Source organism: Pseudophryne corroboree, chromosome 4 (assembly GCF_028390025.1).
Source record: "Pseudophryne corroboree isolate aPseCor3 chromosome 4, aPseCor3.hap2, whole genome shotgun sequence".
In the NCBI taxonomy this organism is placed as follows: domain Eukaryota; kingdom Metazoa; phylum Chordata; class Amphibia; order Anura; family Myobatrachidae; genus Pseudophryne; species Pseudophryne corroboree.
In genome coordinates, this window is record NC_086447.1 from 124,556,398 (window position 1) to 124,577,078 (window position 20,681).

Consider the following 20,681-nt stretch of genomic DNA (forward strand, 5'->3'; position numbering starts at 1 on the left):
TTCCTGGCGGACGGCAGCAGCTCGAGACGTTGCAGACGACTTCTGGATAGTTATGTCCCAATCTAGCAGCAATTTAACTCCCACATCTAGGGAGGAGATGACATAGGTCGATTCTTCGTATGTAACTATCAATTTGACCGGGAATCCCCAGCGGTATTGGATGTCATGGGACAGAAGGGCGAGAGTGATAGGTGTAAAGGCACGCCTCTTTGCTATGGTGGCAGCTGAGAATTCCTGGAGTATTTGAAGTCCTCCTAGAGTATCTGTGTTCTTGGATTCTCTAGCGGCCCTCATGATACGCTCCTTAACAGGGAAGAAATGCACTCGGAGGAGGGTGTCTTTAGGAAGGTCAGATGAAACGGTGCGTGGTCTAGGAAGTCGATGGATGCGGTCAATTAAAAGCTCCGTGGAATCCGCAGCAGGGAGGAGCTTCTTAAATAAAGCAGTGGCATTGGACTCCAATTCAGAGTTGGTGACTGAGTCAGGGATGCCCCTGATCTTGATGTTGTTTCGCCGTGATCTGTCCTCCATATCTGCCAGCTTAGACTTAAACTGGTCCAGATCTTGTTGTTGGTGATCGTGGGATGAGAGCAAGTAATTATGGGAAGCGACCAGTTCTTCCATCTTGCGTTCTAAATGGTCTGTCCTGTCCCCCAGCGCTACCAACTCGGTCTTGACCTCGCGGACGGCAGAGGTCAAATCTTTAGAAAGTTCTGACTTGAAGGCAGACAGGATCTGGCAGAGGGATCTCACGGTCAGGGGAGCATCAGATTTGCAGTCCACTCCTGAAACTGAAAGAGCGGAGGACAGGACACTTGATCCCGTGGGATCCGGCATGATGGAAGGAGGGGAGATACTTTGCAAGGGGGAAATTTGGAGGGGTTTCTGGGGGGGGGGGGGATTTTAGGAGGCATTGGATCTTTGTTTTTTTTAGGAGGCATTTTTCGTCAGCAGGAACGTATCTAGAAGGCAATAAGAGGCGCACCTCGGGGGTCGGGTCCAGTCGGAGAGCTGGGGTGAAACAGGAGTACTCAGTCACATTGATAACATGTACGTGTGTATTAGGCAAACATGAGTGGCGGTGGGAGAAGCTAGGAGCACTTACATTATGGAGGCTTCACATGTGTAGGGCAACAAGGCCACAGTAGATGACTTGAAAGTATAGGATGCGGTTGGAGCGGGATGTATCGGTACACAGATCAACAGTTCTGTAGGGGTGGAGATAATCACTTCGGGGACAGCAAGGCAAGAACGGGCCGCAATTTCTGTCCTCCAGGCCCTGGGGACGTTGAGGTGGCCGAAGCTGTAAAGGCTGGCACTGTCTCACCCTGTGTGCGCTACACAATTCTAAGATCCCTTCTTTCCATATAAGGGGGGGGGGGGGGGGCGCTGTGGAGAGGGCCAGATACGATGTCTCCTCAGTGCTGGAGTGGGAGAGGGAGCTAGCGGCCGTGCACCACCCCGGATGTAAGCTTCGAGTGGCGGGGGTGGATAATTGCCGGCACCCCACACCTCACGGGTGTCACCGGCGGACGAACTCCTCACCTGAAGGGCTCAACCTCCGGGCCTCAGGGGAGCCACAGGGCAGGGCAAGCCATGGGTCGCACTCCCGGCGGGCAGGACCCCCGGTATTCAGGTGGGGTAAATGGAGCTGAGGTTCTGGGGCCGCGCGGCGGGCCGCCGACCGCGGCACGTATCACGAGCTGAGCAAGTCCCAGAGGGTGAGGCACGTAGGGAGGTGAGAGAAGAGGCTGATGGAGGCGACAGGGGTGAAGTGCTGTGGGGCAGCGGCAAGCCCGGGCAGCGTCCGCATACTACTCTGAGGGCTTCAAGATGGCCGCTGGTGGGTGGACGAGTAGAGGGGCCTGTGCAGGAGTCGCCGCTCCCGTGATGAGGCAGCTGATTTACCTCGTTCCTTTCGTGGCTGGAGGTCTGGAGCAGGCTGGGGAGTGCTGTTGTCAGGCGCAGGTGAAGAGGCACGGCTCCACGGGTCCCATTCTGGGCGCGTTCCGGAGCTCGAAGTCGGGCGGACCCCAAACTCAAGGCCCCGGTCTCGGATCCCGTTGTAGGCCTCAGTCGTCAGAGGGGTGCTGCGGCCTCCCAGCAGAGTCCCCGCGTCTAGGGTGCTGCCCACGGCCATGGGTTGAGTCAGTTAGGATGGGTTTAGATGAGGGGTACCGCCGGAACCAGCCGTTTTAACCCTCTATTAGCAGGAGCTCTGGTGTAGCACAGCCTCTCAGTGCAGCGTCCAAGCCACGCCCCTCGCTAGCAACTTTTTGCAGCGCTGTGATCAGATAGTCGCCGCCTATGGGGGAGTGTATTTTAGCTTTGCAAGTGTGCAAACGCTTGTGCGGCCGAGCAGTACAAAAAAAGTTTTGTGCAGTTTCTCAGTAGATCTGAATTTACTCAGCCGCTGCGATGACTTCAGCCTATCCGGTCCCGGAATTGACGTCAGACACCCGCCCTGCAAACGCTTGGACACGCCCGCGTTTTTCCAACCACTCCCTGAAAATTGTCAGTTGACACCCACAAACGCCCACTTCCTGTCAATCTCCTTGCGATTTGCTTTGCGAATGGATTCTTCGTTAAATCCATCGCCCAGCACCGGACCGCTTTGTACCTGTACGACACGCCTGCGCATTGCGGTGCCTACGCAGTTTTGCCAAGTTTTAACCTGATTGCAGCGCTGCAAAAAGTTGCGAGCGATCAACTTAGAATGACCCCCAGAGTCCTTTGGGGTGCAACACTGTAAATGTCTCTCTAAGCTAGTCAGTACAGTGAAAGAGTAATTTAACATATGCTGTCTAGCTAAATGCCTTGTGTGTCTTTGCTCTTCCTCCAGCCAATCCTCTGTCTTGTGGCTGGCAATCTGGTCTTCGTAGGACCTTCACTGTTATCGTACCCTGGGTGCTAAACGGAACAATCCCTATTAAAAAGAATTGGGGGGAAAAAAATCCTGTTACAATATCTTGAATGATAAACATGTAAACAAGCAATTTTAACATTTGTCCGTATGAAATGCGGTTGCAACACGTTCATCTTAAGTTCGAGCAGCACATTCTACTCTTAAATGACAGCTATAGCTAGAAGTTTACATTTTTCATAGAAGATGATAGTTTTACGGTGACTTTCTGAGGCAGTTTGGTTAAAAAGTGAAATAGGTTATTTCCTTCCCTAGTTGTTAAAAACTGAATCGGAGTATAAAAGGTTGCTGATATAAGACAGACGCTAAAACAGCACTCGAGTTACTACCTACACACTTGCTGTGGCATCTATGTCCACGCTTCTATGTGTGAATCCTCTAACTGTACAGGACTCTTGTGATACCTAAGGGACTGCGGCCGGTACCACTGGTTGGAGGATGTGGTCACAGGTTTTAAAAAGGGGGTAATATAATTGTGTCATTGTGTGCGTCTTCCAGATTCCGAAACTGCTATTTACCCTGGATGAAATCAGAGAGCGTTTGTGTATTATATACACTTATATACACAACATTGTATACAGTAGCTCACAGTATGTCCTGGAAATTGTTAGTTTTAGAGATGTACAGTAATAACTAATGGTTTTAGGCCAGTGAGTAATGCTTTCCTTACATTATGTGCACCAATACAGTAATTCAGGGCAAGGATTTGTCTTGTATGGCAGCACATTTTGGGATATATATGCTACAGTGTTTGTACAGTAGTAATATTCTGTCTGAATTTGTTTTTATTAATATTGCGCTGAGATATACTTACTCCTTACATTACCTTTTTATAGATCCCGGAAGACCTAACTAATGATGAGAGCAGTATGAAAAGTGAGTGGCCCAATCATATTTTATTTTTTTTTTACCTTATGCCACATCTATTTTCTGTTCTCTTTACTGCGTATCCTGTCTCTGTCTGTCTGTCTGTCTATCTATCTATCTAAAGACTAATGCTGCTTTTCTCCTCTATGGGTTGAATTCAAGTGTTTTGTACTCCAGCGGCCACTAGATGGCGTCCGACGGAGGAATTTAAGTGTTGCTCCGTTCAAGCATGCACAGCCGCCAGTGCTGACATTACTGTTCCGTCATGTTAACGGGCTGGTAACTAGTATGTATGTGTATGCATATAATATATATCCTGGTTTCACAGGGCAGTGCCAAATTGGGATTGCTTTTGTGGAGAGAGAGAGAGACAAAGGGATGGAGCAGGTAGTGGTGTAGGTGTGGGGGGCACCCTAGTAAATGGGCTTGGGATTTGCGTCAGCTTTGAGCTGGTGATTGTCATTTTACACCTTCATGTGACACGTCAGCTGAGGCTTAGGCCATCATGTTGGGTGGTCTTCAGGTTGACGGCGGCTGGCCTCCCTGCGACCACCATACCGGCGCCGGAAATCTTTTCTTCCTCTTGGGGGTCCACGACCCCCCTGAAGGGAGAATAGATAGCGTGGCGCGCCACCGTGCCCGCAGCGTGGCAAGCGCAGCTCATTTGCGCTCGCCCAGCTGACGGTATGCCGGCGGTTGGGATTCCGGCGCCGGTATGCTGGTGGCCGGACCCCGACCGCCGGCAAACCATACTACACCCTATCATGTTCATATCTTTGTTTTCACTAAGAAATGGAATGCATTTTGTTTGTATTGTACAGTCCTTTCTGTGACCTAAGTTGTCGCATAGCCATGAACCATCAGCCATGTGTAACGAAGTGTCTCACTCACAGTAAGTTACTTACAGGGTTTATTCCGGCTAGGGCCCTGTCTGTGGAGTGTGTGTGTGTGTGTTTATTCCGGGTGTATCAGATTACTTTAACACTCAAAAAACACACTTGTACAGATGTGTCCTCATACATCCAGCCTGCATACGCCATGTGTCATGAGATGCCTGGTCTGAGTGAGCCGCCAGGTCCCAGGCAGCTCCGCTAGCATTGGGCGTCTTTTTGCCTAAAATCCTTCTACGTAGCAACTCGGGGGCTATTTCAGATCTGATTGTAGTTGTGCTAAATGTAGCACATCTACGGTCAGTTTCTCAGACATGTGGGGGGGGGGGGTCGCCCAGCACAAGGCTAGTTTGCCCCGTATGTCAGGTCCCCCCTCAGCAAGGGTGCAAAAGCATCGCGCTGAAGCTGTATACAATGCACAGTGGAAGTTTTCATAGAAAAAAGTCACAGCTGCTGCATTGCAGCAATTCATATGCATATTCAGACACACTGTCACACACAGATATACAAGTGTTGTGTATCAAATTTATCTGCAGAGTCTACTGATGCGTCCGAGTCGCATTGTGTTGCAACTAGGACCCATTTTCGGCAAAACAAAAAAATAGGTATGATTTATGGGGACACATCTCTGTCAACTGGCCACTGAAACACTGATCTTTGTGTGTGTAGGTGTGGTGTTAGAATGTATGCTCCAATGGAGCATTCCCTGAGGTGTGGGATGAACTCTTCTCCATAAAACACTTTATAATAGGGTGACACGATATAAATAAACCGTATATAGGGGGTCATTCAGACCTGATAGCACGCTACCTTTTTTTGCAGCGCTGCGATCAGGTCAGAACTGCGCATGCGTATGCTCCGTAATGCACAGGCGCGTCGCACCCCAGCGACGTGGATCGCCGGACAGCGACAGGTTTAACGAAGAAAGTGATCGCCCATGCAATAGCAAGAAGATTGACAGGAAGAGGCCATTTGTGGGTGTCAACTGACTGTTTCTGGGGAGTGTCCGGAAAAACGCAGGCGTGCCCAGCCGTTTGGAGGGAGGATTCCTGACGTCTGCTCCTGGCCGGATCATCGCAGCAGCTGAGTAAGTCCTGAGCTGTGCAGAGCAGCTCTGTGCACATCCGTTCGCACCCCTGCACTGCGATTACCCCCTCCCCCTGTAGGAGGTGACTACCTTCACAGCACTGCAAAAACCGCCTGCATGTGATCAGGTCTGAATCACCCCCATAAGCTGTAAATGGTGCTAGCTGCGTGTGTAAACTGGAGATATTTGTAGTATATTGTCAAATTCAACTTGAAGTTCTATATTACCCCATATTGGGGAACAATTTAATCCTAATCCTCCAGTTACCTGCTTCCAATTGGGACAGATTTAGGAGAGCCTCGTTCCCCTCCAGGGCAGGTAATGTGCGCTCTATTCTTCTCTCTTCTATTTGCCCAATGTGCGGAATGCTGGCCAAACTTTTTTTTTTTTTTTTTAAAGGGGCAGTCATTTACAGTGCATAACTGTGCCCTGTAAATGACTTCCCCCTTTAATAAAAGTAATTCCACACGTCTGGTGAACTCGGACTCCATTACATCCTGCCCATAGAGGATTCCCCTGGATCTGTGGTCTGTTTGTTGGTGCTGAATATGGCATATGCCTGTGTAATAGGTTCCTGTGAGCCTTCCGGGCTAGTGTGATGACTTTCCTAGGACTTGCCCATAGCTGTTATTTCAGTTATTCATATTGTTCTTGCTTATGGAATGCTTCTCTTCATTAGACATTCAGATCCCTGACAGGACGTTTGCCTTGTTCTGTTTCAGAGTCTCTGAAGTTACCACGCCCTCGGTTTGATGTCTCTCTGTTCTACTTAACCAGAAAATTCATGGACATCATTAAATCGGCGCCAGAGGGAGTTGTGGCTCTAAACGATGTTGCTAAACTGCTGGGAGTAGGGAAGAGGAGAGTATACGACATCACCAACGTATTAGATGGGATCCATCTCATTCAGAAGAGGTCCAAGAACGTCGTCCAGTGGGTGTAAGTGGTCTCGTATGATGGTATCTTTAAGCTGCCGTTGTTTCCTTAAGGAGTGTTGTGCATTGCGGAAGGTATGCTGGCAGTAATATTTCTATATATAGCCAAGATATGGAACTGTGGTGCAGAGAAAAATAACTCTGCACAGTATGAAAGCATTGCCATTAAGTTGAAAGGCTTTTAGTGACGTGATTTGTGCTAATGCAATCAATTTTATCGGATTGACATTCAGAGAGGATGCTTTTCAACAGTTAGATGGACTAGAATGCAGTAGAGGCAGGTTCGTGCATCTATTGGGACTTGGGTGCTGTATATTTAGAATTATATAATGTTATTACCCAGTAACGCAGTGTTCCTCCCTGTAGTGTGTAGCACTGTGTATTGTGACCTTAGAATTCCTCAGTGCTGGGGTGTTTTGTGGAGTGTTTCTAAATGTTCTTGTCCATCCCAGAACTGGAGTGATCTGGGGAAGTGTAACTATTCTAATACAGTTAAAGTGGATTTCTGATCCGTTTCATAGTACACTTTCTGCAGCGGGGGTACACTGGTATTCCACAGGGAATAACATTTGGGTGTAGAGTTGGATCTTGATCCAAGGCACCAACAGACTAAAGCTTTGACTGTTCCCAGGATGCACTTTATCGCCTCCTCTATAGCCCCGCCTCCAGGCACTGGAGCTCAGTTTGTAAGTTGGTTCCTGCAGTGCAGGCAGCTAACAGGTGGGGCTGTGCTAGGCAGCCCTAATAAGAGCTTTTTTAAGAAAAAGATGACTTAAAGGGCTGCATCACAGACACTAAATGCTGTGTATGTCATGCTGACATTCTGTGCTGCGGCTCCATTACCTCCCCCAGCGGCGCTGCATAATCCCGCGCCCTGGTTGCCGGGTACTTGCAGCGGAGGCGTTTAGGTCATCAGGCACACATCACCGCTGCTGCTCTCCTGAATCGCGTGGCCGCACTTCAGGGAGGAGGAAAGAGGGTCCCCCAGGTGGGACCCGCCGAAATCGCAATCCGGTCGCGGTCCTAGGAGACGGACCATGCTGCTGTCGTGGACACTATGGCCTTGCAGGGACCCCACTATATCCACCAGGGCAGGGTGCATAGGTTGGATTTACTAAAACCCGTTTATTATAGGCTCCATAGTACCCGGTGGTGAAGTCCACCAGAGGGGAAAGGGCGCTGACCTGTAGCTCCTCCCCCAGCCGCCATCTACAGCAGATGTTCCCGCCCTGGAACTGCATCTCGCTCTCTCCCTCACTCCCTGTCGGCGTTTGGGCGCCATTTCACAGAGCTGCGCTGATCCTGGGACTGCTGGGCACTGTCTCCTCTGTAAAGACACCTGCCTCATCAGTGCTGTGCATTTACAGGACACTTAAGTATTCTACATGTCGTTTAGACAGCGTTAGTTGAGAACAAGTACTAAATATTCATATAGTAGTGCACAAGTACTCTGTGATATACATCCAGTGTTTACTGTGCATTGTCATATCTGTATACATACATATCTCTATGTAGTATTACTAGTCCAGTGCAGTATTAGGGGTATATTCAATTTAAAGTCTGATCCATTTTCACATGTATTTGTCGGAATGGATCCGACAACCCCTATTCAAATCTCATCTTAATTCGACTTTTCAAGTCGAATTGAGATGAGGGACGCAGAGGAGGAGGGGGGGGGGGGGGCAGCCGCGGGGAGACCAGCGGGGGACAGCCGCCGGGAGACCAGCGGGGGACAGCCGCCGGCAGTCAGAGGAGATCAGCGCTACAGATGGATGTCACTCAGCTGCCCGACCTCACGGCAGTGTCCACCCGGCTCCAGCAAGCTTGCTGGAGCCGGGTGGACGCTGCCGTGAGCGGCACGGCTGTGTGTCATCCTGCTGCATCGCTGTGCTGTAGCGCTGATCTCCTGTGGCTGCCCGTGGCTGCGCCCCCCCCCCCCTCCTGCTCCTCCGGGTCCGCATCTCAGTCCGATATTTTTTGATGTCGGACTGAGATGGTCGAAAAGGGGGCCAAAACCTGTCAGTTTTGGCTCCGTTATCGACACAAGCACGTGGATTGGCAGCTATACCGCCGATCCACGTGCTTTTCGACAAGTCGAATTTTTCAACTTGTCGAAAATATTGAATAGGTCGGAACCCCTTCCGACCTAAAAAAAAGTCGAAAACTGCCGTCTTTTCGACAGACAGCAATTTTCGACTTCAATCGAATATACCCCTTATGTCACAACTGAGGGTTTAGGCTGACGAGAGGAAGCCTCAGTTGTAGGGCTGAGATGAAATTAAACCTGGAAGGTTTAATCAGACCCCTGGACATGTAAGTGCAGAATGATTACCCGAAGGTGTGACCATGACAACCAGTTTAAAATTCAAAATAAAAGTTTATTAACAGACTCCGTGTGATAACAAGCAGTATTCAAGTTTAGCAAAGACAGTGGCAAATAACACAGTTCCTGGAATACATAACCATAGAAGGTTTCTCAGAGCACTGGTAGGTTTAGAACAGATGTAAAAGTCCTTTGATGGAATCACCTTACCAGGCCTGGTTGTAGTTGTAGAAATAGCCAAGGAACATGCCAGTAGTTGTAGCAGGTGAATCTGTAACTTGAGTATGCTGCTGTATCAGCTGGATGGAACCAGCCAGGTGGTAAGACACGGAGTGGATGCTGAGTGGAATCAGCCAGGTGATGAAATGCAGAGTGGCTGCTGAATGGAATCAGCCAGGTGATAAAACACAGAGTGGATGATGTGAGATGCTAGGGAGCGTAGAAACAGAATAGCTGAAAGATGGTTACCGGTGGTAGTGGATACTGCTGGTAAGATAGGATCCGCTGGATCAGCACCGGTGTTTGGTAGAAGCTGGAATCAGTAGAAAGCTGGCTGCTTGGAAGCAGATAGTAGATAGCTGGAAACTGGACAGCCACGGAAGGCTGTAGAGTCAGGCTGCACTGCAAGATGGAAAGCAGGTGCGGGTCTCTTTGTGGATGCTGGAGACAGGAACTGGAACCTGGAAAAACAAGCCACAGGAGAGAGAGACTGGAACAAGGTATGACATTCAAAGCACTGACCTCTATCTGGCCCAGACACAGGATACTTATACCTGCTGCTATGCAGGCATTGGCTGGGCAATTATGCAGATTCCAGAGACGGTGGATTGGAGGAATTGGAGCATGTGATCAAATCCAACATGGCTGCGCCCATGCTGGAACCTGGAGGGAAAACTGGTTTGAAATGAAATGTGCAAACATAATGATAATGGCGGCGCCGGCCGCGGAGGACAGGAGACGCCAGATGACAATTATATGCTGAGACACTTGGAGGACGGCAGAGGCCGCGGCAGGCATGATACATGATTCTGAGAACCTGCAGCAATAACACAGTAACGGCGGCGGAGGACGGGAGACGCCATGTTGGATTCAAACATGGCGCCGCTGTGGTAGTGTCTCAGAATGACAGGAGGGATGTGCAGAGTGTTGACACAGATGAGATCCGGATTTGGAACGCTGGGCCAGTCTCAGAAGACACCTAAACGGCAGGTAATGGCGTCCAGATACCCGGATCGTGACACCTTATTGTTTATATGTAATAATTTCTGCATTGTACCTGTGACTGTGTGTGCCTATGGCTGCTGTGTGGATTCTTTTCTCTGTATCACACATATTGCTATCACTATATTCTGTGCCCTGGGGGTCTAAGTACGTCAGGGTCTCATATACCCATATAGTGTTCCACAGGATATACTGTTTTGTATTTTTTACTGTACGTTTCAGTCACCTCATACCACTTAAATCCTCTTTTTGTGCTCTGCAATTGCGGTCACATATCTTAGGGGGTTTTTGTCAGGTATTGTGTTTGTCTGGCTATATTGTGCTGATACACCCTAAGGCTACATTCCCAATAATGTCTGCTGCACAGGGTGGGAAATCCGCAGACGCTCCTTCATCATGCATTGCTGGCGCCACAGATTTACCTGAGGAAATTATTTCAGCTGAGGGTTCAGGTACTGGGTATTCTGCACCCCCTAGTCAGCCTGCAGCACCTGTGGCAGATCCACCTTGGGCTGCATTTTCAAATATGCTGACTACACTTGTAACAAGACTTATGTACCCTGTGGGATCTCCTGTGCCATTACAGCCACATATTGTCCCTGTAGTTAATCCACCATGGGCGGATACTCTGTCAACCCAGTTACAGCAATTAAATCAGTCCTTGGTTAAACAACAACCTAACCCTCGTCCTACTGGGACCAAAGGGTCATCTAAGCAGCCATTTCTTCCTCACAATCCACTAATATTTTGGATGATTCTTCCGATTCGGATGGGGAATATACTCATCCATCAGATGCTGATACCGCTGCATCTGATGATGATTCTACAACACAGGTTGATGATCCTGACCTATTGGAGGCGATCAAGCTGATTCTTCAGATTGATGATGAGATTGACCCTCCTGATACGTCTAAGAAACCTGATAAGTCCAAATGTCAGAAGGTTACTAAATTAGTCTTACCACATTCTGACCATTTAATTGACATACGTCAGGAATCCTGGTCCTCTCCAGGAAAGAAATTTTCCCTGTCTAAAAAGATGCTAGCTCGTTATCCTATCTCTGCGGAGTTGAGTAACAAGTGGGAAACCCGGCCACCAGTGGACTCGCATGTAGCCTGTCTTGTGGTGTCATCTACTCTGCCTGTCACCACCGTCGCCTCTTTGAAGGAGCCGACGGATAAGCGTGTGGAGGGTTGCTTAAAGTCTATATGCACTCTTACAGGTGCTGTACATAGACCCACTATGGCAGCCTCTTGGGCTGCAAAAGGCATTGAAGCATGGGTTCAAGCAATTGAGGAAGAGCTACCTCTGAGTTTTTCTGACACTGCCAGACAATATCTGTCCTATATTACCACAGCCTCACACTATATTCAGGAGGCGGTCTCTGATGCAGGCGTTATGGCGGCCAAGGCATCTACTACGTCTATCCTGGCTCGCCGGATTCTGTGGTTACGGTCCTAGTCGGTGGACCTGGACTGTCAGAAGACCTTGGAGGTACTCCCTTTTAAGGGAGATATACCATTTGGAGATGATCTGAACAAGATTGTGATGACTTGCCGTCGGCCAAGACTGCGTTTTTCCCAAGTACTAATCCTTCGGTTCCGAAGGCTAAGAGTACTACTTTTCGTTCCTTTCAACCTCCAGGTAAAGCAAAGGGTCAGGCGTACCCGAGAGGCTCACACTTCCAAGTCTTCTAAGCCCAAACCTAAACGTTCTTGGACCGCCCGTCAGCCTGCTTCCAAACCGGACAAGCCTGCTGCATGACAGGAAGGCCTCCCCCTACTTAACCTTAAATCTTTGAACAAATTTCTGAGGGTGTCCAAATTCTGTATGGAAACTCTGCGCTCTGTTGTACTGGCTTTGGAATCCAAGGACTATATGGTATCCCTGGATATACAGGATGCTTACCTACACATATACCTATTGCCATGTCCCATCAGCAATATCTACGGTTTGCTATTTGCAACCTTCATTATCAGTTTCAAGCCTTGCCTTTTGGACTGACCACGGCTCCTCGGATCTTCACCAAGGTCATGACGGCCCTTCTCCGCTGTCAGGGTATCTGGATCCTGGCGTATCTGGACGACTTGTTGATCCTGGTGAACTCCCCAGAGGTCCTCCTCCGTCATCTGTAACTGACGGTCCAATTCCTACAAGACCACCGGTGGCTCATCAACTGGAAGAAATCCTCACTGGTCCCTGCTCAGAGCATGGTGTACCTGGGGGCATTACTGGACATACACATACACATACACATACACACATACACACATACACACACACACACACACACACACACACACACACACACACACACACACACACACACACACATATACACACACACACACACACACACACACACACACACACACACCGTTTGTTCTTGTCTCCAGAGAAGGTCCTGAAACTTCAGGACAGAATCAGATGCTTCCTCTCTCGCCAGAGAGTGTCGATACACTCGACGATGCAAGTACTAGGCCTCATGGTGTCTGCTTTTGACATGGTAGAGTACGCTCGGTTTCATTCCCGCCCTCTGCAGAGGTTAATTCTTTCCAAGTGGGACGGCCTGCCTCACCGGATCTGGTCTCAAATGATCTCCTTGACTCCGGAGGTTCGTCTGTCACTGAGTTGGTGGCTAAAGGACCGACAATTGAGCAGGATTTGTCCCTTCTGGATCGCCAAATGGGTCCTCCTAACAACGGATGCCAGACTGCGGGGTTGGAGCAACACTCTCTCCAGGGTCGGTGGACCAGGGAGGAATCTCCCCTCCCGATAAACATTCTGGAATTGCGGGCAGTGTTCAAGGCGTTGACACTGGCCCTGCCTTTTGTACAGAACAGGCCTGTTCAAGTACAATCGGATAACGCCACAACGGTGGCGTACATATCTCATCAGAGCGGCACTCGAAGCCGCATGGCAATGATGGAAGTGTCAAATTCTTTGATGGGCAGAACGCCATCTGCTAGCAATATAGGTAGTGTTCATTCCGGGGGTCCTCAACTGATAAGCGGACTTCCACAGTCATCAGGACATGCACGCCGGGGAGTGGAGTCTTCATCCGGAGGTCTTCCTACTTCTTGTGGACAAGTGGGGTCTACCAGATGGCGTCTCGACACAATCACAAGGTTCCAGTCTTTGGAGCAAGGACGAGGGATCCTCAAGCAGCATTTGTGGACGCACTGGCAATTCCATGGAACTTTCGGCTGTCATACGTGTTCCCTTCAGTTTCACTCCTGCCCAGGGTACTAAGGAAGTTCAAGCGAGAAGGAGGAATACTGCTTCTAGTCGCTCCAGCGTGGCCCAGACCGCGTTGGTTCTCAGACCTGCAGGGTCTCTCGATCGAGCGTCCTCTTCTACTTCCTCAGCGCCCAAACCGCCTCGTTCAGGGCCCTTGTGTTTACCAGGACCTGGCAAGACTGGCTTTGACGACATGGCTCTTGAAGTTTCAGAATTACGATGCATACAAGTTTAGTACTTCCAGACTTTTGGCTTTTTTGCAACAAGGCCTGGATTTAGGACTTCGCCTGGCCTCCCTCAAGGTTCACATTTCTGCCTTGTCGGTGTGGTTTCAGCGAAAAATTGAATCTATTCCTGACGTTCATACATTCACTCAGGGCGTACTATGGATTCAGCCTCCCTATGTCCCTCCTGTGGCTCCATGGAATCTGTCTATTCTTAATGCCCTTCAAGAGTCTCCGTTTGAACCATCCAAAGAGTGGTCTTTGGTTGTGATACGGGCTCTCCTTATATATGTAGAAAGGACTGCCTCTATCAGGTGATCAGATTCTCTTTTTGTACTTTTTGGTTTTCACAAACCTTGCTGGCCTGCAAATGAGCAGACCTTGGCCAGATGGATTAGAATGGTAATTGCACAAGCTTATGCGCAGGCTGGACTCCCAGCTCCTGCTGCCATCAAGGCCCATTCTACTCGGTATGTTGGACCTTCTTGGGCGGCCCGCCATGGCGCGTCCGTTGAACAATTGTGCAAGGTGTGCCTACGTGGTCCTAAGTGAACACGTTCATCAGATTCTATACGTTTGATACTTACGCCTCCCAGGATGCTTCCTTTGGACGCCGGGTACTTGTGCCCGCTACAGTGCATGTCCTCCCATGAGGGACTGCTTTAGGACATCCCCAATGTATTCCCTGTGGAATACCAGTGTACCCTGCTGCAGAAAAGGAGATTTATGGTAAGACTTACCATTGTTAAATCTTTTTGCGAGGTACACTGGTTTGCACAGGGCGCCCACCCTGACGCACTTTGCTTCTTTTGGTTTGTATGGCATTAGCCGCTAGTCCCTTCTCCTGTCGTGAGAATGTGGGTCTATGTAACTAACATCTACTGTCTTTCTTACCTGCTACTGCATTGGACTGGTTAATAAAACTGAGCTCCAGTGCCTGGAGGCAGGGCTATAGAGGATGCGATGCAGTGCATCCTGGGAACAGTCAAAGCTTTAGCCTGTTGGTGCTTCGGATCAAGATCCAACTCTACACCCTGATGTTATTCCCTTTGGAAACCATTGTACCTTGCTGAAAGATTTAACAATGGTAAGTCTTACCATAAGTCTCCTTTTAGCTGGTGTTCTGTTAACGACTGAACATGTTGGACGTGTTATTACTGTTTTATTTAGGGGAAGAGGGGGGGGTATAAAATTGTATGCTTTTAAATGCCCTGTCCCGTAAGCGGAATTATTCATTTTCATGTCCACTTACCTAGATACAAGGCAGGTATTTGGAGGTGGCATAAATAGGGCTGGAGGAAAATGTTGTTGTGCTCAGGAACCATTTTCGTTGCTGCAGCAGAAATTATGTCTTTGCAGCGGATTTATTTTCGGGACCCAGCAGGATTTTGGAAAGGCGCGTCGTTCCGCTGTGATAATTGCTATGTATTGATTTCCATTGAAACCTTTATCTTTATGCATGTGTCGTAATTCCAGTGTGTTTAAGATATATTGTCATGCATTGCAGTTTTGGGGGAGATGTATCGGTGTAAAGAATGTCAGTTTCCTAAAACAGCCTTACCATCTACTTATCCTCTCCTCCTTCCTTCTTTTTTTTTTTTTTTTTTTTTTTTTTTTTTTTTATATATATAGCTTGTTCTTGATAAATGGGCAACTTCTCCGTTGGTCCACTTCTCCACTCTTTGCACTGACTGATACATCTTCCAACTATGAATGGCAAACAGTACAATTTCCAATATTCCCTCTGGCTAGTTTGAACTTTATCAGTACTACATTTGCCTCCAGTTATGTGAGTCCTACCTAGTTCTGTCCCATGGAAACCACCTTCTCTGCTGCCATTAGAGACCATGAGGGTGGGATATTCTCGGTATGAATTGGATGGGCAATTACCTAACATCATGCGAGTGGCGCATTCTGTTTGGGGTTTTTGCCATTGCTTTGGGAGTGGTTATAAATGGTACCAACCTCCTGAAGTGGTCTGCGCAGTTCACCCGCATTGAGTTGAGCCTGGGGTCTTTCATATCTCTATGGTGATATTGGAGTAAATGCTCCAGCAGCTTTTTATTAGACCTATCCTATCTCTTCATATTGTAGGGGGACTGACCTGAACCACACTGGCACCGAGATTCCACAGGAACAGCGGATCCGCAATGATATCAGCGATCTAACCGCTATGGAGGAAGCCCTGGACGAGCTTATCCGCGACTGTGCTCACCAGTTGTTCCAGCTAACCGAAGAAAAGGCAAACAGGAAATATCCTTCCATGTGCATTACATTCCCACTGGGGGCTGGTGCTGTTCAGTCTCTTCCAGTCTCAGCAGAATGAGGCTTGTACACATTACAAGCATTAACATTGTACAGTGTGATGCGAAACGGTTGTGATTACAATGTTGCGTCAGTGGGATGTGGTTTGTTTTATGGGGTTTGGTGAGTTTTTTTTTTTTTGTAGAAGATCTAAATAAACATAAATGACACGTTTATCATCCTTAACCGGGACACATTTGCATATGTGACTTATCAGGACCTCCACAGAATTGAAGAGTACCATGAACAGCTCGTCATAGCTGTGAAAGCACCAAAAGAAACAAAATTAGAAGTGCCAGCACCCAAAGAAGTGAGCAGGGTTTCTCTGCCGGCCTGGTGGTGGTGGTGGTCACAATAGCAGATAATAGGCCAGTGTGTGGATCCCAAATGGGCTGAATGATGTAGTTGAGCATGGATCAGAATTGCTGTGTCTGGAGGAAAACAGTGTGTGTATGGCCTTTGCTCATAGCAATGTGTTACAGGTGTCTATGCGTCAACATGCTTTATATCAGGCATGTTCTACACCAGTGATGCAAAGGCAATTTTGAGAAGTGAAAAGGGGCCACATTTCCCTTTGGGCCACACACTATCTGGATAGATACTACAGTATTTGAGAGGTGTATGTATATCCCTACTAATCTATGCATTTATTATAGTATAATGTTATATATTTAAATACTAATAGGTGCTGCCTAGTACACTTATGACCCCTACTAAAACAAAGTTTACAGGAAAATAAATTTTTATTGCAAGCTTGACTGTTTAGTGCTGTGAGATGACCTAAAAGCATTTAAAAGTGTCAAAGCAAATAAATTAGCGCTAACGAACTGGCTATGTTTAAAAGAAATTACAAATTTATTACATATTCCACATAATTGGTTGTTGCAAAATATTTAAAAACCATGTAAAAAAGTGATATGGGCATATCAGGGCACTGCTTGTATTTAGAATTATTTAAAATATTAACACGAGCTGGGACTTGTTGTTCATCTTATGAGTATAGCCAGAGTCCTAGGAAATGCAGATAGTGCGAAGATGTTATTACCAACTGTGTTGGAAGATGCGAGACCTCTTGTAGCTTGGTTATGGACTCCACATAGTCCTAGCTCCGGTCCAACCGCAAATGTCCACTTCGCCACAATAAGTTCCTTACTTGGACTTCTAGGCTTATCTCCAGATGCAATAGATGGATCCAATTTGTGAGCCCAGCTCCTCCACCAACACGATTCACTGTATGCCGCAGTTTTTTCAAGGTGATGTAGTTCAGTGCCAAGATGCCCTATTTATAGCAGTGCTGATTGCCCGTTGTTTACAGGTGATCATTATTCTAAAGACTTTAATATTACAAAAACATCAAAACCTATCCAGTTCTTTGCAATAGTGACAGACATAGTATGTTTAATCCAACATAGGAGGTGTAATAATAGCTTTATCTCCGCTTAAATGGAAGTTTAAACATAAGCGTCGGCTCCCGGTCACGTGACCGCCAGACAGCTCTTCCTGTATGTGGAACGCAAGTCCAGTATGATTGGTGGTCATGTGACCCAGTGTCACTGGTCACATGAACACGGGGTCCGTCACATGATCGTGGGATAAGCAATGGGTGATGTTATTAAGACTCAGAGTTCACATGTCCCAATCTCTCCAATGGCATGATCGTTCTCTACTAGGAAGGATATTGTGCTTCCCAAGCCTCTATTTAATTTTTAACCCTGGTCACGTGACCGGATCATATGACCCTTTTACTCCAATTGACATCTCACAATGAAACATGCTACATTCCCATATAGAAATGTATATGTGTACATATACAACTTATGTAGTCAGTAACTTTATAAAAATCTATTTCATATCAAAAATCGTTCCTTTATATACTAAAATTTAAGACATACAGAAATAGATGAAGGTAAAATAGGGAAGGTAAAATAGGGAGTTAAAAAGTGCGGTGGTTTTATTCTTACTAAGGACCCCCCCCCAAAAAAATAAATAAATAAATAAATAAATAAAAATTATATATATATATATCATCATAACATAGGCGTTCCTCGCTGATTTCACCATCAAATGTGTTTAAAGGGACTAGAGCCCATGCACAATCTGTCTGACACTGCTTTTACTTAATCTATACATATAATAAAACTGTAAGGGTTGGTGTTCCGATCATGCTTCTGTGGAACTTGACTCTGCCTAAGTTATGCAGCGGAACCCGACTAAAAGTGACTGCTCTGCAGAGGAACCTAATTGAGGCAGAGATTCTAGCAGGATATGGTGCTGGTATACCACGTATACACCCTACCCCCAATAATTTTCCTTTTCAAATCAAGCGCCTGCAGTTCCCTGTAAGCATCTGCCTCACTATGACGACCACAAGTTGCCGGGGGTAAATGCTCAAATATAGATCACAGTAGTAGATGATACTACCGTCTTAGTAATATTAGTTTTGCTGAGCAATAAGATATCCATGCGAAGACATGCTAGTTGGTGATATAAATGCTACATAGGAGTGTGTGTGTATATGTATGTATGTATATAATATAGTGTGTGTATATGTATGTATGTGTATATGTATGTATGTGTATATGTATGTATGTGTGTGTGTGTATATGTATGTATGTGTGTGTGTGTATATATATATATATATATATATATATATATATATATATATATATATATATATATATATATATATATATTTACAATATCATATTCTGCAAATAAAACCCTTATGTAAATGCTTTACAGGATGGCATAGAAATTCATATGAAGAGCAATAAAGGGCCGATTGATGTGTACCTGTGTGAAGTGGAACAGGAAGGTACAGGTCTGAAATACTTTGAGAAGTTAACAAAGACTCTTAAGATGGATCCAGAGCCGATCGTTATTGATGACGGTAAGAAATTAGGTCTGACTGTATTATGGGCTAACAATGGGAAGACTGGGAACCGCACACCTCTGTGTGTATCTGCTTTGCATGTCAGGCAAGTGGCCACCTCCTGCATCTGTCCTCATAGCATCGGATATATTTCTGTAAAAGAGCTAGCACTCCTGTACTCCCTGCCCCAGATGAAGCCATTGTGGGGGTGGAGTCTCAGATGGATTACCAGTGAGGCCTGACGCATGTGCGTAGTGTCTTCTGTGGACCTGCTCAGGTTACTGTGTGCACAGGGCAGAGCATGTTCTGGCTTCTAGCCAGTTCCTATCTCCAGGCGTTGGATGTAGCAGCACACTTGGGGGGGCAAAATGCAGGAGTGGGAGCTCTCTGCCACTGCGCTACAATACTACAAAGATACTAAGCTGTTCCCAGGTATTAACTATGCAATATTACTATGATTATATTTATATTAACACTAACTGCTGTATTACACTTTCTGCAGTATATCCTTCCCTGCTATACTTTGTTACTATTAACCTTAACTTTACTGCTTTATATTATTTTAATCCTACAAATACACCCAGGATTGCTACCAGTTGTAGAAACTAGGGAGTATCGCCTTTCTTCCAAAATTGACAATAAAATCTGAATGTTGAATGAACCACTTAGGTGCTACCTTGTGTTGCAAATATTGCTAAGAACACAAACACATGCAGGTAATAAGAGATCACCCACAAAACACATTGGGGCAGATGTATTAACCTGGAGAAGGGATAAAGTAGTGATAAGCGCAAGGTGATAACGCACCAGCCAATGATCATGGATTTGAAAAATGACAGGAGCTGATTGGCTGGTGCGTTATCACCTTGCACTTATCTTTTTTTTTTTTATCCCTCCTCCAGGCTTAATACATCTGCCCTAGTGTACCATCCCCATATGAATCATGGTCATTTTGAGGACAAAACATAGAACCCTTCCCTATGAATTTATTTATTATGTCCATAGTGATATGTGTGTCCTTCTTTCTCCATTAAGCAATTTGATTCTTTCAGAGGTTCAGGATATTCCACTTAATAGGGTGACCAGGTACACTAATCATTTTTCCTCTTAATAAATGATCTAAAGATCAAACTCCTATGAGAGAGGAAAATAAGAAAGGTAATCGGACAACATCTTCCAAACTCCAAGTAAAATGTATTTTATACAATACACACATTGGGGCAGATGAATTAAGCCTGGAGAAGTGATCACTGCTTTATCACTTCTCCAGGCTTAATACATCTGCCTTATTGAGTAGATAAAAACAAAGATGTAAGCCACACCAGGTGGGAGCCCCATGGATACACTTGCTGCAATGGTGACAGTAGTTGCACACTTCTGGCCAGGTGGTCTTGGCTAACGGTGAAGAGCTATCCGGTCCTGGTAACCAGCAGTCCCATAAGCATGGAGCATCTATACGATACCACAGCCATGTGTCAGAGGTCCTTTGTCACCTTGCTTATGCACCACTGCCTGCAATACTACGGTTACTGGTTAACCCCACAGTAACTAAACCTGCAACATTTACTGTTTACTGACCTAAAACCTCTGCTCTGCTAACACTTTACATTATGTGAGCTTCACCCTATCTGTCCTGTATGTAATTAAGATTATTTTAGATTTATCTTCCCATGCCATCTTTCCTCCACTCTTTATGTCCCTGCTTTGTCTGCCATTGTTTTGTCCTCCAATTTAATAAATTCTCACACAATTTCTTGAAACTGCCCCCTTCCCTTTTACTGTACACAATGGTAGC

At 46.7% G+C, this 20,681-nt stretch overlaps 1 protein-coding gene across 1 annotated transcript in view; it reads left to right on the forward strand.

The window, feature by feature from the left end:
* E2F6 (E2F transcription factor 6) overlaps window positions 1-20,681 on the forward strand; it is a 39,897-nt gene that overhangs the window by 8,056 nt on the left and 11,160 nt on the right. Inside the window, exons 2-6 of the mRNA XM_063915402.1 lie at window positions 3,760-3,799; window positions 6,490-6,706; window positions 15,805-15,963; window positions 16,210-16,324; window positions 18,757-18,904. Of these exons, the coding sequence (XP_063771472.1) occupies window positions 3,760-3,799; window positions 6,490-6,706; window positions 15,805-15,963; window positions 16,210-16,324; window positions 18,757-18,904 (679 nt within the window). The remainder of the gene's footprint in view (window positions 1-3,759; window positions 3,800-6,489; window positions 6,707-15,804; window positions 15,964-16,209; window positions 16,325-18,756; window positions 18,905-20,681) is intronic.